The 17542-nt window shown below is 39.6% G+C and overlaps 1 protein-coding gene across 2 annotated transcripts in view; it reads right to left on the bottom strand.

Moving 5' to 3' along the window:
* Positions 1 to 1101: 1101 nt before the first annotated feature.
* PPM1K (protein phosphatase, Mg2+/Mn2+ dependent 1K) overlaps positions 1102 to 17542 on the bottom strand; it is a 20668-nt gene continuing 4227 nt past the window's right edge. The window contains exons 2-7 of one of the 2 annotated variants that reach the window (XM_007450676.1): positions 13916 to 14429; positions 12494 to 12594; positions 5270 to 5435; positions 4967 to 5111; positions 3509 to 3643; positions 1102 to 1444 (exon numbers count right to left, since the gene is read on the bottom strand). In XM_007450676.1, the coding sequence (XP_007450738.1) occupies positions 1313 to 1444; positions 3509 to 3643; positions 4967 to 5111; positions 5270 to 5435; positions 12494 to 12594; positions 13916 to 14355 (1119 nt within the window). In that variant the 5' untranslated portion in view covers positions 14356 to 14429 and the 3' untranslated portion in view covers positions 1102 to 1312. The remainder of the gene's footprint in view (positions 1445 to 3508; positions 3644 to 4966; positions 5112 to 5269; positions 5436 to 12493; positions 12595 to 13915; positions 14430 to 17542) is intronic. The other variant, XM_007450675.1, reaches the window with a different exon arrangement.

Here is a 17542-nt window from a genome sequence, read left to right as displayed (position 1 = left end):
CTACAGCCATTTTTAATCTATTTCCTTATCTCCCAGTAGCCATTGGTTCTCCACTCTGAAACCTCCCTCAGTTTGTCAAGAGTTCTTAGAGATAAACATATCAATAATTGAAAGCTAACTGGTGAAGGAGCTATGCAGGATTGTTCCCTTTCATTTTCCATTAGTCTAAAATATACATATGTACATACACCTACACATACAACAAATTTACACTGTCTGCAGAAATAAGCTGCAGATGTAATTCCATACACACATTTAGAGATTCACATTTTAACAGCAAACTTACACACAGATATAAGGAAATATAGTTTTATACTCCTAAGTTACATAGCAAGCTAGAATAGATAAGGCTTTTTTTTTTTTAGATTTATTCTTTCTTAGGAGTCTTAGAAAAAGGAGACATAAACCTCAAGCTATGTCTGTAGCAGTTATCAGTCAACGTGGGATTATTTTTACTGACGAATTATCCGACTTGCTTACTCTACACAAAAAGCGATAATATAAACATTCTGTATACAAAACACAAAACACAGAATTCGAGATAACAAATGGAAACGTTATACAAAATACTTGATACCATCAGTATGTAACTCTGTATAGCTTTGACCAAAGAACTCTTAGTCTGGACATTTTTTTCTGATATGAAGGAATAGTCATAGCTATATAGCATTCTTACCTACAGTAAAACAGGAATGAATTGACTGGGGGCAGGAGAGACCTGGTGACACAGGTGAAATACGTAAGTGCACTGTTGTACATATGTATACAGCTTAGCAGTGTCATGTTAGCTGAATTAATTTCTTTTGCATTGTTACATTCACCAGTAGGTGATCCAGAGTACAAAATATAGTAACAGAGAACTCAGTTTTCATACTTAATGCTTGGTACAGTTATTAAAAATAAACACTTGCAGATAACCATTGAGTAGCTGTCAAAATACTGACTAGTTTTGAGGAACTTGAAGGCAAGAACCTGGTCAAATGAATAAAGATCAGAAATGGTCAAAAGAAATTCATATAGAAATTTAACACTCAGCAAGTGTATCAAAACCATTTTTCATTTGCTCACTCAGAGACTCATTCACAATAGCTGAATTACACGTATTTATACTGAGTATGTACAGTTAGTTGAACATAAATATGACAGGTATTTATGAAAAACTACTATGTAGATGGTTACTAAGTTTATAGTGATGTGTGTACTGATCAAGTGAGTCCTAGGGTCACCTTGGTACAGTCAACTTTTTAAAATCTGATCAGTTTCTTGACACAATCAGTGAAACTGCACAGAAACTCCAAGTCCCAGCAAGTGATCAGGCCCATCGTCCACTGGAGGCAAAGCTTCTGCTGAATGAGAAGTTGATCTCAGAGGCCTTGTATTTTCCCCAAGCACCAAAAGGCACCACTACTGCAGTAGTGTTATCTTCAGTACCGTACTGTATTGCCTGCAAGTTATGGCAGGAAGGAAGAGATGAGCAATGGGAGTCAGAGTCTGTACAAAAAGAAATGGCCTTTCTCTGGAAGGCCAAACTGGCTTAAAACATAGTTACTGACGCAATTATTTCACAGTGGTTTGTATCAATTGCGTATAGGATAACTGATGTCCCAAACAACTATATTAACTCTATGACACTGTAGCAGTTTTGGCAATAAATACACCAGTGGACTAAGGTACAAGATACGTAGCTCCTGAAGAAGAAAACACGTGTAAAGCATTTAGCACAGGGAATAATGCAGGGTTAAGGATTCAGTGTTAGCTCTTACCTAGCATTTCTGCTCCTAGGAATTTAGCTTAAAGAAATAATAACCTAAGGAAGTGGATGTGTATAAAGTTATAAAACTATAAGAAAGTTTATTACAGTCTATACAAAATAGAAAATTGGCATAAACTAAACTTCCTACAGTGGAATTATAAATCAATTTTAGGAACTAATGCAAATAGCAAATTATATAGTCAGCATTAATAAGTACTTGGGATTACAGCAAATGTACTTCAAAAGACCTCAGAGCCTGGGACTTCCTGGGTTCGATCCCTGGTCCGGGAAGATCCCACATAACTGTGGAGCAACTAAGCCCATGTGCCACAACTACTGAGCCTGCGCTCGGGCCCGCGAGCCACAACTACTGAGCCTGCGCTCTAGAGCCCACGAGCCACACTACTGAAGCCCGCGCGCCTAGAGCCCGTGCTCCTCAACAAGAGAAGCCTGTGCACCGCAACGAGAAGTAGCCCCCGCTCACCGCAACTAGAGAAAGCCCACGCACAGCAACGAAGACCCAACGCAGCCAAAAATAAATAAATAAATTTATTTATTAAAAAAAAAGAAAATACCTCAGAGCCTGAGGTCAAAACTCTGAAGAAAAAGATTGATAAAAAATATGTGATACAGGGGCTTCCCTGGTATCACAGTGGTTGAGAATCTGCCTGCCAATGCAGGGAACACGGGTTCGAGCCCTGGTCCGGGAAGATCCCACATGCCACGGAGCAACTAAGCCCGTGCACCACAACTACTGAGCCTGCTCTCTAGAGCCCGCGAGCCACAACTACTGAGCCCGCGAGCCACAACTACTGAAGCCCGCAAGCCTAGAACCCATGCTCTGCAACAAAGAGAAGCCACCGCACCGCAGCAAAGAGTAGCCCCTGCTTGCCGCAACTGGAGAAAGCCTGCATGCAGCAATGAAGACCCAATGCAGCCAAAAATAAATAAATAAAATAAATAAAGTAAAAAAAAAAAAAAAAAGAGCCATCTATCCAAACAGAGTATTAACACGTGGAAATTTTACTTTTTTTTTTACTGGATATTATCCAGCTTCCAAATTTTAGCTCTGACTGGCACACCGACATACCACTCATCCATATACCTTTTTGTATTTGTTTCTACACACCCATTTTTCAAAACCAGAAATTGACTATGCTATAGTGTTTCTACATTGGATATTCATGTGGAGCAGTCTAGTTTAAAATGGTCCAGTGGCTGGATTCAGGAGCTCGGCTGTCTGGGTTTGAAGACCAGTTCTGCAACGTGACAATCTTGCCATCTTGAATAAGTTACTTAATGTCTCGGCCTCTGTGCCTCTGCTCTCTTCCTCTGTGAAGAAGGGATAATTCTAGCTCCCGCCTCAGAGGGTTATCATGATGATTACATGAGTTAAATACATATGAATAGAAAAGTGCCTGACAGACGGTAACATTAGTATTCGCTAATGTTATAATTTACCAGTGCTGTTACTATCATTTCAAGATGTGTACAAAGCCAAAAAATAAACATAGCTCATTTCCTTGGCATACTGATTTTACTTAACTACTTGGAAGAATTGTAAAAACATTTTTAATTGGAAATATCGTGGAGTCAGGTGTAAAATTCCATGTAATACTAAAGCTAAAGCAGAAGATTTCACAGAAATCTGCAGTCAGTGGTGGCGGCCCCTCCAGGCTGCACCGAAACCTGCACCTGGCTTTGTGCCCTCCTCCCCGCCCTGGGACTTCTCTAGCAGAAGCTCTGCTGTGTCACCTGTTCAGTAACTGCATGGGCGGCTTCACTGGGATCGTGGCACTGATTGACGAAGTCACAGATCTCTTGGCTGTTTACCATGAAGTTAATGCCATCTGTAGTGAGGACCAGGAAGCTGTCATCAGCATGATGTAGCTGCGGTCAGAACCAAATGCACAGGGTTATAAACCAGACAGCCTGAGAATAATCTTCATGATGCAACAATTTTATCTGTTTTCTGAGTGGTCATCCGTGTGTCAGAGCTTGTAGGCAAACAGAGTGAAAATGGAAGGCCTGCATTTAGGGCCAAAATGGCAACATTTAGCATCAATCACTGAGGACAAACCTAACATTTACCTAGTAACACCCTGGAGGAAGAAGCCAGGTAGCCAAATGCTGCCAGGCAGCCTGATGTAATGGCTGAGAGCACTGTCTCTGGAGCCAGGCTCCCTGGGTGTGAAACCCACCTCTATTTTTCAACTGGGCAAACATAGGTAGATTGAAGTGTATATGCTCCAGATTTGTTTTCTCTGTAAAATGGGGTAGGAGTAGCTATTTTCAACAGAGCCTGGCACATAGTAAACTGCTATGTAAGTATTTGTTAGACGAAAGGAATATAAGTGGGATATCTATAAGCCATAAAATCGTTCAATAGATTAACAACCATTTGCTGCCGTTATTGGGAGCCTACACTATAATGTGCCAGGTACTAGAGCAGGCTGGGGGTTGCACAGGTGAAGTGTCAGCTCACCACTGGGTGTATGCTGGGGGAAGCGTAGCATAATGGGGGCAATGATTAGTAGCAAGCAAAAGATGTCACAAAGAGAGAGGTGGGACAATTATGCAGCTTGGTGGAAAAAGGAAGTCAGGCTCAGCTTCCAAGGGAGAGGGGTGCTGAATGATGAGGGGCAGGTGAGCAAGGGCAGGACAGTGATGCTTCCAGGCCAATTCCACAGCAGGGTGACACAAAGCCAACACTTCGTCATACATTCGGCCAGGAAAGCACTATCCTATTTTATCTGAAAAGTTTATCTATCCTTCCATTAGTAACTTCTGTCTAAAAGCCATTCTGGGGACTTCCCTGGTGGTGCAGTGGTTAAGAATAAGCCTTCCAGTGCAGGGGATGCGGGTTCAATCCCTGGTTTGGGAACTGAGATCCCGCATGCCGCAGGGCAGCTAAGCCTGTGCGCCGCAACTACTGAGACCATGCTCTCTGGAGCCTGAGCGCCACAACGAGAGAGGAGCCCACGCACCGCGAGGAAGAGCCTGCGTGCCACAACCAAAAGATCCCGTGCGCCACAAGTAAGACCCGACGCAGCCCAAAACCAATAAATAAATAAATAAAGTGAATATTTTTTCAAAAACTAAGAATAAAAGTCACTCTGGCTTCAATTAAGGCTTCCAAGAAAGCCTGCGGCTGGAGACAATCCTGCATTCCTTCCTTGCCTGTGTATCAAGGGTTTGCAAGTCCTTTCTTACCTTAATCCTCTTTGTTTCTGGTTCTGCTATCACACCACTGGTTTTAAGATCCAGATCTCCAAGACTCCTGGTCATCGCGAGTCTGCCGTTCACGTGAGGCTGCCCCAAACTATTCCAAGCTATAAAACCTCCACATTTCTTAATCCTGGTCAAAAAAAAGTTAAAAGACTACGTTGTGATACCCAGAAAACCAAGGCTCCGTTAAACTTAAGCATAAAATCAGTTTAAAATGCAAGGTTTTATTTCTATCTTGAACTATATAAATACTATCCTTATAGAAAGATTGATGAGTGGAGGTGGTACCTTTCTTTTTCATCTTTTCTTTCTGGAGTATGGTCAATTGTCAGCTTCATGGGTTTTCCTTTTCTGCACAAGATAGCTCGGCTATCGCCAACACTGGCTACAACCAGTTCAATACCATCTCTCAAAAGGGCTACTGTTGCAGTAGTCCCAGAGGTCGGAAGGGTCGCTGCAGACACGATGAAAAAGAGTACAAGTCAGTGACAGTCAAATGATTGGATGTGGAATTTTTATTACAAGATAAAACATAGGCATGTTAAACTAATGCTGAAATGTATCATTCTAATTTAACTAGAGCTATGCAAATAAAATGCAAATGAACTATGTAAGTAAGAGCATGCAGAGAAAGAGGTATTTAATTCAGTAACAAGGCTCCATGCAAACAGAAAAAGTTGCTAACCTAATTTGGTAAAAAATGCATCACTGTCTCCAAATGGCTTCTATTTATATACAGTAGGGTTCACTTGAATAGATCATTATTACACCTTTGTGTGTACATCAGGGGTTGGGATTAAGAGTATTACATTTTAATTAGATTGGCTAATATGGCAGGATGATTTAGGTCTACAGAGCCCATTTAGGCAAGCCAACTTTTCTAAAATCTATGCACTCAACTTTTTTCTTCCATTTCTTACTCCTGTCCTGTGAAATTATTATCAGTTAATAGGCTAAGCAAGATATGCCAAGAGCCTCCTAAAACGGTTAAAGGTTCACATTCTTTTCTCATCTTTGTCCTCCCCAGACATGAAACAAAGGTACAGCCATCATTATATTAGGAGTAAATCTGGAGGGCAGGGAATGAAATTCATTCTAGTTTCCCATAAACTTGGTATAGTTCACGCTTGTAGTTCTACCGAACGATCAGTCTGTCCCCAGATGCCGGACAGTGCTGCCAAGTGCTAATCCTGTGGTCAAGCCCTGGGTCCAGAGCACTCCAAGAATATTAATTTCCTCTGACCAATAACAAAATTATACGTTGCTTGGCTGGAGGTCACCGCTATTTCCTCCATCCAATCCAAAGTGCATTTTTGCATCTTTATTTGGTGTATTCTAACAGTGTCTGCCCTTTCTTTGGTGTATTCTAACAGTGTCTGTTAGTTCTTTACTACTTGTTAAAAGTTTTGAGGGTGCATTGAGCCTTGTCAAAGTGAGAATACTGTGAAATTATGGGCTAAAAAGGAAAGGAAATTGAAAAAATCAAAAAAGATAGCATTTAAAGCAGGTATTATCTTCAGTAACATGGTTAATTCTTTAAAGCATCTAAATAAAATATTCAGGTGATCTTCTAAAGATGATTTTGACTTCAGAGGAAGATTTAGGAAAAATGAAGTGCTATTGACTGACCGAAGCTCAGTCTTTCCCATTTTTTTTTTTTTAAAGACAATTTTAAAAACAGCAGTAATGCATTTTGGAAAGATATATATGCATGTATTTTCCAATCAGTATATTAAAATGCCTGCTTTAATCAGAAGAGGAAAATGGAAAAAAACATGAATAAACCCTGCTTAATCTTCTATATCTGTGCCGAATTTACTTTATGGAGAGAGCGTGTATATAGTTGCAATATCTTCCCATTTATCTCTTTTGATTTTGGAACTGCTGTGCCAAAGTAGTATCATCTTGGCAGAACTAAAATATATAACATATCATAGTTGTACAACACAAACGTTTTAGTGTATCAGTGATGTTTATATTACAGATGTCAACTTGTGAGTGTCCTAAAACATTATACAAGGGAAGCCTTACAGTTGAACCTCTGTAATCTTTTCAAATGATAAGAGCCAGGCGAGAAAACATAGGCGTTTACTCAGATGCCACCTGTCCAGGGAGTTTAGTATTCTCCTTTGTTTAAACTGACAGGAGCAGCTTTTCTCTCTCTCTCTCTCTCTCTCTTTTTTTTTTTTTGGCCGCGCTACACAGCAGCATGCGGGATCTGAGTTCCCTGACCAGGGATCGAACTGGTGCGCCCTGTAGTGCAAGCTCCAAGTCTTAACCACCAGGAAAGTCCCAGGAGCAGCTTTTTCTTAAAAGTGGTTTTTAATTGGCTACATCAAGAGTTAAAACCTCATAAATGAAAACTTCAAGTTTAGCTGCTTAGGATTATAATTCATGGCTCTGCCATTTGGGAATTTAAAAGAGCTTGAGTTTTTAACCAACCCAACTTCACAGTTCCAAAATCCCAGGATTTATGGGAAAGTTTTCAAAACTGTTGATTCTGGTTTGCTAAGCATCTAAGAATATAAATATTAAATCAGCCTTTATTTTCATTTAACATTTAACATGGAAGTAAAAATTCTCACTTTTTTCCCTAACAACAAAACTATAAAACTAAGACATCTTTCAATAAGTTCTTAACACTCACTGGACATTTTCTACTGCAAGTCATCTCAACTAATGGGACAAAGAGGATGTGGGAACCTTCCAGTAGTCCAGGCTAGGAACCGCTGGACTCCTTCACCTGGGACAAAATTAAGCAGATCTCTCTTTCCACTGAAGCCCAGCATATAGTGTCCACGGGCTCCAGGTCTAGAGCTGCTGACCAGGCACAGTTCTCTGCCACAAATAACACGCACAGAGGCAAATAGGAAATTCACCCAGGAATTGTGCTCAAACATTACAAACCTGCAACACAGGGGAGGGTAGAGAAAGAGCTGCAAAATAAGGGGAAGGGTTTTATTTTGGTGAAAATTTCACTAGCAAATTATATAATATTCCAGGAGATGCCAAATCAATGATTCCAAAACTCAGTTTGCCCAAGTTGATGGTATTTTGTAGTTGAGTCTGTTTTTCATCACAGAGCAACACTTCTTAGTTTTGTGGCTTCCCAAGGCAGGAAAACCTATATACAAATGTATGTGTACCAAGACACATATTGTGGTGACACAGACATCTACATACTCATGCACGCACACATAGTCAGTCAGTCAGTCTTGAAGAGTAAATCAGTACGTTTATTGAGTTGAAAAAAATGCACTGTAAATTTGTTTGGTATCAATATCAGAACTGTCCCAGTTACAAAATGGAAAATTCATGGGAATTCCTGGGTAGAGCACTGAATAGTTCGTATCTGACAAGCATACCAGAGAGGATGTAAACTACAGTATACCACCAAATTACTGGGATTTAAATATAAATCAAGAAGGAATCAAAGCACCTCCTATACCAGATACCAGGAGTGACTTATTGTTAATGGTGCTAAATGCAAGGATTTTAGTATCTATAAGGCATTTTTTGAGTAGAAGATTAAATTAATTGTTTAAATAAAGGCTAGCAAGGCTCTTGAGCTCTAATGAATGTTTACAATGTTATGTAATTCATAAAATGGGAGTTTCTGCAGCTCTCTCTTTCCTCCAGTGTCGCAGGTCAATATATCAAAAGAAAAATGATCAAGATTTTGAATGGCCACATAAAGAGTAAAGCTATACTTTTCAAAGTATAACCCCCCCCCAGTAATTATTCAACTGTGTAAAAAATAATATGTATAAACCAAGACAGTTTCAGTGTTTCTCAAAAATGGGCATATTCTAGACATGTATGAATCATAAACACATCAGTAACAAGCTGAAGCAGTAACAGCACAATAAGAATATCTCTTCAATGCTGTCCCTATTTCGTTTGCTTTTGGCTGCCTCCAACATAAGAAGGGAAATCAAAGACATTGCATTTCTCACACTGGTTATGTTTTAGTTTAATTCTTCCATAAAGAGGTCAAGTAACATGAAGAGCATGGAAGTTTCCAGTGAGACTCACAATGCTGCCAACGTCTCCCACTCTGAACGTCAGAGCATGGAAGTTGTTTCCAATGAGACTCACAATGCTGTCACCAACGTCTCCCACTCTGAACGTCAGAGCAAGTCTTCTCTTTTTGATCCATTTGTCTCTTGGGGAGCTTTGTTGCTTTCAAATCTTAAGCAATCTAGAAACACTTCGAAGAGTTTATCGGATATATAGGATATCATCTAAGTTTTCTACCATCTGGTTTAAGTGACAGTTTGTTCATTAAACAACAGACTAATGGGACATCATTTGAACTTACTGGCTGGTTTCATTAATTGTAAAAATACACATGACTGGTATAAAATGAATACAAAATATTCAAAGATGATGATGAAATTAGCTATTTGTAAATAAGGGTAAATTGAAAATGCATCTACAACAAATCAATAAAAATAGCCAGCAATTTCTTAAGGGCTGTTTCTTGATAAGTGGCATTCTGATTTTATTCTCCTCAAACTACCCCCATTTTAAACTGAAATAGTAAATATTTTAAATGGTAATGAGATAATTGGAAGTATTTTATGCAGATATTGGATGAAAGTCTCAAAAAGAAGAGAGTGTTTTATTTTCACTTTCTTTTGAGAAAGCTAATAGTATGACGTGGGGCACTCTTCCCTACCTGAAATTCCAGCATTAGTGATTCATTCCTATGGTTTAACCAATCTCTTTTCAGCTTTCCTTACTCAAAACTCAAATCCCCCCTAGAAGTGATGTCATTAAAATATATACATTATATTAATAATTCGGTTAAATCAGCTATAGGATAATCAAGGGATAAGTTATAATAACTTTGGTAAGAAAGAGTAGGCAGTGGAGATCAGTTTAGTCCAAATAATTATTGAGTACCTTCCAGACTCTCCACAGGGTGCTAAACCCTAGAGATTCAAAAATGAATAAGCCATGGCCCCTACCCTCAAACTGATCACAGAAAGCATTCAAGAAGGGAAAATGGAGCTGATGCTAAAAGAAAAGGTGAAAGAAATTGGAGAGGGCAAACTGCACTTACTTCACAATTCTATTTTACTAGCATCGGTCCTACTCACAGCTATGCCAAAAAGAATATTATTCGCTCTTATAATACTGATACTGCTTCAGTTCTTACTAAAAACTAAAAAATGATTTTTAATTTAAATAATAACTTTGAAATCTGAAGTGGTACACTTTTTTTTTTTAATCCACATATTGAAAGGTTAAACAACGTACAGCATCCTATCTTTAGTGGCTTTAATATATTTGATAAAATAGCCCCCAAATATCAAAAGGCAATTTTTGCCACCTTTGAAAGCCTTGGCAACTGATTAAGAATAAATTTAAAGTTGTTCTCAAAATACTTACTTAAAAAAAACCACACGGACTAATTGATCTATAAGAACACATCCAAAATAAGACTTCAGAACAACAGTGTCATAACAGACCCTTTCTTTTTCTTTTAGTAGTACACTAAGCATCATTCTGTCATGCTCCATTATACTCTCAAGCAAATGGCCATCAAATGAAAAATAAATTTTAGAATATCTTATGAAAGGTCTGAGATCATTAACTCAAAGTATGTGATAGAGGAACTAAGTTATATAAATGAATTTTCAGTTCATTATTAGAAATGAAGTACATTTTTATGATTAATGTCTTTGCACAACTGAATTGATGTGAGAAAGGCATCTTTAGAAAGGTTCTTTTAAGGTAGGCAAGTTAAGTCAATTCTCTCCCTAAGTTCAAAATTCCTTTTAACTGTAATTTGTTATTTAATAAATGAAAAGGAGTACTCTCACATTTTATACCAAATCTATCACTGTTTTAAGCATCTTCGTCAAGTAGATCCTTTACAAAAGGGCTAACTGCACCCATGAAGGGTTAATGGTTTTTGATTGTTGGCCACATTCCCATGGTAAACTTGAACATTCCTTTCTGAAAACCTTGCCCAGTGAGCTCTACCTATTTACACAACAGCTGGGGCACACCACCTGCACTACAGCCGATAAACTTCGCGGTGTGATACGCAGCCGACCTGCTTATGGATGAGATAAAAGCATACCAATATTCAGAGTTATAAAAATACAACTATAAGAAAGTGTTTTGATGTCCTCTTCACTTTCGTATGTTTTACCCACGAGGAACCAGTACAGAATCTTATGCTAAAATCTACCATCTCTCAACCCTTATTTTCACAAGGTGAGGGGCCAGCTGGAAGGCAGAAAAAAAGTCCAAAGGAACGAAGAAGAGAAAATGGGCCTGAATAATCTACAAAACAAGAAAATAAATCCCTGAACTGAACAAAGAGAGTGGACTCTAATGCTTTTCGGGGAAGTATGATGATGATAAGTTTCTCGAAAAAGAGGAGGAAAAACTTCTTAAAAGGGCAAAGAGAGCCATCCTAGAGTCATCCTCTCTAATACTCATCTTTAAATACGCCCATGAGAGAGGCCACGGTGGGCGCCAGGAACATCTCAGCCCTAACTCTGCAATTGACCTTTTACCTGTCTCTGAGTTTCACTTCCTTATCTGTGAAGTAGGAGAATTTCCAGCCCTATGCACTCCAACTGAAAATTACAAAAATAATATTGCTGTGGTACACTTTGACCTCCTTTAAACAAAAGGATGAACAAAACACAGATTAATGTTACTGCATGATTCATTTTCAACTCGGTTATGAGGTCTATATGCATACATTTAAATGGTTGCTGCAGAAGTTTTCAAGGTTAACTTTATGAGCAATAAACTGGGGGGCCAGCTAACCAAAAAACATCAGCTACATTTTCCTGAAATGGTCTTGATAAATTTAGTCAAAATCAGAAACACTTTACTTTCAAAATGTAAGGTCATACAGTACACAAATTCTAAAATTCAGCTGCCATGGCCTTGTGTTTAACAAATAAAAAAATGTCAACTGGTTACCACAGGAAAGCTGCAAGATCAAGCTTTTTTAAGAAATGGGAGAAAAAATATCTTCCTTCTAATTTTACAGAGTAGTGCATATTAGCCATTGCCCTTTTCTACTGAGGACCAATTAGCAATTTTCTTCTGATGTGCACATTTACTCTCTGGCTAGATTAGATTACCCTGTACTGAATTTCAGTACTTGCTCGTCAGATTCCTCTAAAAAAAAAGACCCAAAATAATAAACCCTCTCATAGTACGGACCTCTTGCCCATAAAACAAGCAATCAAACAGATTAAAAAATGTTTTTTAATCTTTTTAAAATTGAGATTCAATATCAGAACCATTTTGGAGCTCCAATTGCTAAAACAATCTCCAATATAGTTCATTTAAGAGTGGATTTAGTTTGGATTCCAAATAACATTTAAAGTGATTCTTCATTTAAAAAATCATTTTCAACATAAGCATCCTTACAAATAAACTTACATTAAAATTCCCACCCCTAAAGGGCTTAAAATGTGTCCTTTTCCCCCTGAAATGCCCCAGGACAGTAAGGAAAGAGATTGCTTTACTTACCATCAGCAGACAGGTGGGCGTGCCTTGCAAAGGCTTTATCTATTTCTAGAAAAGCCAAGGTCAACACAGTTTCCAAGTTCTCCTCCTTAGGAAGCAAATCCCTTCGTGGAGAGGAAAAAAGAGCCCCAAACAATCATTTGACTACAGGTTTCTAGCCTTCCTCTTGGTCCCTCCAGCTAGCAGTCATTCCATGCAATGGACCTCCGTGGCTTGCCTTTCAGAGGCTTCAGATCCACATATTAACGAATCAAATTGAGAAAGAATCAGGCACAGAGATAAGCCTTTAAAAACAGTCAAATAAAATCCCAGGTCTCCATCCTTAAAAAATTAATCCTCACTATCACAACCCTGAGAAGTCAAGAGTTCCTTTATATTAAATTTAAGCCACTGAGTTCCTTTGTGGAATAAGGCAAAATATATATAAATCAACTGATGAACGGTATGAATAACTATCTTGGGAAGAAGAGTCACGTGGTCATGACTGTCACATGTTCTCTCCCTCTTTTAATTCTAGCAGTAGTGTGAGCCTCAAAAATACATTAATAATAATTGCGGTAAATAAACTTTTTAAAGAGCTCCAAAGCACCCTCATTAAAAGCATTTTCCCTATTCTAATGCTAATCATCTAAAGCTATTTTCAACAAGTATTCCAAGCTATTCATACCACTTGAAAGAATAATTACCACTTACTAAAGCACTATGTGCCCTGCACTGATAGGAGTAAATGCTACTCAGATTCTCAGAGTACATGAGATCATGTACTTTATTATGTTAATTCACTTGAAATGATCACAAGTCAAGTGCTGCAGATTCTGGTCAATGCTCTCACCAAGGGAGTTGTTAAAACATACATATTTCTGAAGTGGTAATAATCATCTGTAATAAATGGCATGCTTGAGCAACTGCTTGTTCATAAAACAATAGTGTGAAAGCACTCAAATAACTACCTTAACAGTGAATGTTGAGACTTCCCTGGTGGTACAGTGGTTAAAGAATCTGCTTGCCAACGCAGGGGATACGGGTTCGAGCCCTGGTCCGGGAAGATCCCTCATGCCGCAGATGTAACTAAGCCCGTGCACCACGACTACTGAGCCTGTGCTCTAGAGCCCACGAGCCACAACTACTGAGCCCAAGTGCTGCAACTACTGAAGCCCGCGCGCCTGGAGCCCGTGCTCCGCAACAAGAGAAGCCACCGCAGTGAGAAGCCCGCGCACCGGAACGAAGAGTAACCCCCGCTCACCGCAGCTAGAGAAAGCCCGGGCACAGCAGCAACGAAGACCCAATGCAGCCATACATACATAAACAAACAAACAAACAACAACAAAAAAAAACAGTGAATGTCTCAGCCAAAAGGTGAAAGTTTAAACAGGAAGCATAAGGCACACTGCAAAGAGTGAAAGCCATTGTATCATTTGTACGTACAGGATGCATTTCTCCATGTGGGTGTGACAGAAATCGGCCGCCGACGGTCCGCCATGGCCATCATACACCGCAAAGTACAGGACTTCATCTGTCAGCTGAGCAAAGCCAAACCGGTCTTCGTTCTCTTTTCGTTTGCCAATCTGTGAGGCGCAGCCCACGTTCGCCAAGCTGACTTTGGGAATCGGCTTGCCATACTTAATGCTGGGCGGCAGCAGAATCGGCTCATCGATGCGGTTATCCCAGATGCCAAAATTATCCCAGGTGGCTGGCCGTCCGCTACCATCAGGGTCAAACCGAGAACACCTGGTCTCTGAAGTGGAGCTGTGGCACGTGGGCGTCACCCACCTGTCGTCCTGCAGCAGGCGGGCGCCGAGCAGCGCTTTCCTCCTCACCTGGTTCCCAGCACTTCTAACCAAAGTAAGTAAGGCAGCTGTGGACATAACTCCAGAGGACTCAGGAATTGGGGAAAGGTCAATGGAACAACAATGGGCTGTCTTCCAGAGAAACGACGCAACTGAGTTGAAAGAGAGAAAGAGAGAGAGAGAGAGAGAGAGAGAGAGAGAGAGAGAGTGGGACTCCATCAATGATTTCAAATATAACTGATATATCATTAGATAGTACCAAGAATGAAGTCTGTAAAGAAGGTGGCACTTAACAGCCTACTTCTAAGAATAGTGGATCAAAAATGAATTGATTTACCTACCCCATTCACAGGGTTTAAATTCTATAAAAATTTGACAATGTGCACAGCTCACATAGAACAAGTGCTTCTCCAACTTTAACCTACAATCACTTGGGGATCTTGCTGAAATGTAAATTCTGATTCAGTCTGTCAGGTGAGGCCTGAGATGCTGTATTTCAAACCAGCTCCCTGGTCCCGCAAACAAGTTGCTGGTCGGGCAGGCCCACACTTTGAGTAGCAAGAATATAGAAAACAGGTGTAACTAAATAGTCTTCCCTTCATTAACTCCATTGCTCTGAAGAAAAGGTGGGGAAAAATATTAACAGTAACCAAGTCTCTTACGAGAGTTAGAAATTTAAAAAAAACTGGTTAATAGAATATTTATGATAGTTCTGTACTCAGAGAGGTGCCCAAGTTTTAGCAAAGATACAATCTAGGATCTCAGTTCAGTTTAAGATTTCTCAACTTACTAAACTTTATTATTCTGGTTAATGTAAACTGGGTCGTGCAAACACGTGTCAGAGGCACAAGGATAAGCCAGCTCTCATGTGTGTGATCTCAGGAACTGGGGGGAACTGCACGAGTGACAAGCAGCCCTGATTTATGAGCCACTGATCTATGCATTTACATTAACAGCTGCAGCTCATCCGAAAGCCTCCCCAGGGCGTTGGCAGTGGGAATTCCTACACCCCTGCCGGAAGGGCTGTGTTTCTGGCAGTTTGCCATACAAATAAGGTTCTAAGCAGAAATTCGTCTCCATAGTGTTTCGTTCTGTTACTTTATGAATTAGAAACCAACTGTAAAAAATAGCACAATGTTACGATTTGATAATGCTGGCGGAGGGTATACAGGTGTTATATTATTCTCAACTGCACGTTTGAATTGTTTCGGAATAAAAAAATGAATTTGAAAAAAATGTATCTCCCCAAAAGGCACACGTGAACACACACAAAAAGCCCAGCTTGAATTCATCTACAAGAAAATGCATTACAGATTTGAAACAATCATTTTCAATAAGTTTTTGGGAATCAGTCTAGCTGTGTGTAGGAAGGACCATTACTCCTTTCAGTAAGCAGTAGAAGGAAAGGATGAGGTTCCAAAGAACGCCCTTGGATACCTAAGCAATGGAAGACATCTGAGCCCTGCCTTCTCAGAATTTAGAATGAAGATGGCCTCCCAAACTATTAATGGGTCACAAAAGACTTAGGAGGCCGTTCCCTCTTGGCCTTTTAGCTAATAGCATGTACTAAAGTCTGAAACTCACTTCTTTTATGACGATACTGGGGTCGGGGGAGACATAGCACCTCCAGTTACCAAAGGGAAACCACATCCCATTACTCCTTTGCTTCTGTTTGAAGCAAACAGAAGTTTTTTTTAAGTTATTCAAGTTTTTTTTATGTTATTCAAAACCAAAAACTGTCAAATAAAGGTAAACTTGTGGAGAACTTTCAAAGTATAATACAATCTAGCAAGTAAGAGAACTGAGTACTAATTCTTGATGGAGATAATTCACAAAGCAGCTTTATGTTATAGAAAAATAAAACTTTAAATATGTTTATTAGAAAACATTCACATTTGAAGAGCACCAGAAATTAGCAAAGTACTATTCTTTTGGCTTCAGTCCAAAGCATGTATACCATACTCAGCCTTGTGCCACTTTGTAGTGACACACGTACTTTAAGCAAGAGTTCTAGAATTCCAAACTAGGAAATATTAAGTTTTTCTGCAGCTCTTCTAGGATACTCTTTTCTCTCTCTCTCTCTCTCTCTCTCTCTCTCTCTCTCTCTCTCTCTCTCTCTCTCTCTATCTCTCTTCCGAAAGTAAAATAAATAAAATGAACAGAGTTGCACTCATATCAGGGAACATATATCCATTGGAAACATTATTTGAGAATGAAAACATGCAGGTTGAGCAGTTTCTTGAAGCCTGCATAAAGTAAAATCAGTCTTCAACCTGGCCCCCTTCCTCATTCCTTATCTACACAATCATCTCAGATAGTAAGCAGAATAGTCACAGGAAAATATTTACCTTAAGGCATACTATTGGCTATTGGGGTAGATGAAATGTAACGCAGATATATTGCCAGCTTACAAAACAAGGTAGCGTCACTTATGCAAGCAGGGGAGTGTCTAAAGAAATGGTTCAGTCTCCTTTGCCTTATGCAATATAACTAAATCATTACTAATCTGAGGGAACAACTCAAAGAGGACCTGTGTTCCCAAGCTAAAGAACAACTTTGAATTAAACCTGCACATCAAGAAGTTGCCTTCAGAGCTTCAAACTACAAATCATTCATCATAGCCCACCCCCCACCCCACCCCCCACATGCCCCTGGAAATGACGAGGCACTGACTAGCAAGTGGAATTTATACTGTGGGGGAAAAAAACAAAAGCCTTAAAAAGAAAGTGTTCTTTATAACAAAAAGAGTAGAGAACAAACTGACAAACACCTAAGAAATATTTTTATTATATGTCAGTTCAGCAATTAAAAATGGGCATGGGTTTATTGTTCTGCAAACCAAAAATAGTTATTCAGGGACCCTTTATGTCAATCTCTCAATCGGAAATCAAGGCTAGCTTATTTTCATTTTAACATTTACATTCAGTCTTTGAAAGTCAAAGTAATCCAAAAGAGTCAAAGGGCAGAAGTAATTGTTTGAAAGACATTTGAAGACACAAAACTGTCAGAGGAAAAGTTAAATGAACGAAGAGCCCAAGAACACATTATGCTGCACATTATATTCTACTAGCAAAAATAAAATTTAAAAACTAGCCTAAGCGGGCTTCCCTGGTGGCGCAGTGGTTGAGAGTCCGCCTGCTGATGCAGGGGACGCGGGTTCGTGCCCCGGTCCGGGAAGATCCCACATGCCGCGGAGCGGCTGGGCCCGTGAGCCATGGCCGCTGAGCCTGCGCGTCCGGAGCCTGTGCTCCGCAACGGGAGAGGC

This window comes from Lipotes vexillifer, unplaced genomic scaffold, assembly GCF_000442215.2.
Source record: "Lipotes vexillifer unplaced genomic scaffold, Lipotes_vexillifer_v1.1 scaffold34, whole genome shotgun sequence".
In the NCBI taxonomy this organism is placed as follows: domain Eukaryota; kingdom Metazoa; phylum Chordata; class Mammalia; order Artiodactyla; family Lipotidae; genus Lipotes; species Lipotes vexillifer.
This window is presented reverse-complemented; position numbering and strand designations above follow the sequence as displayed.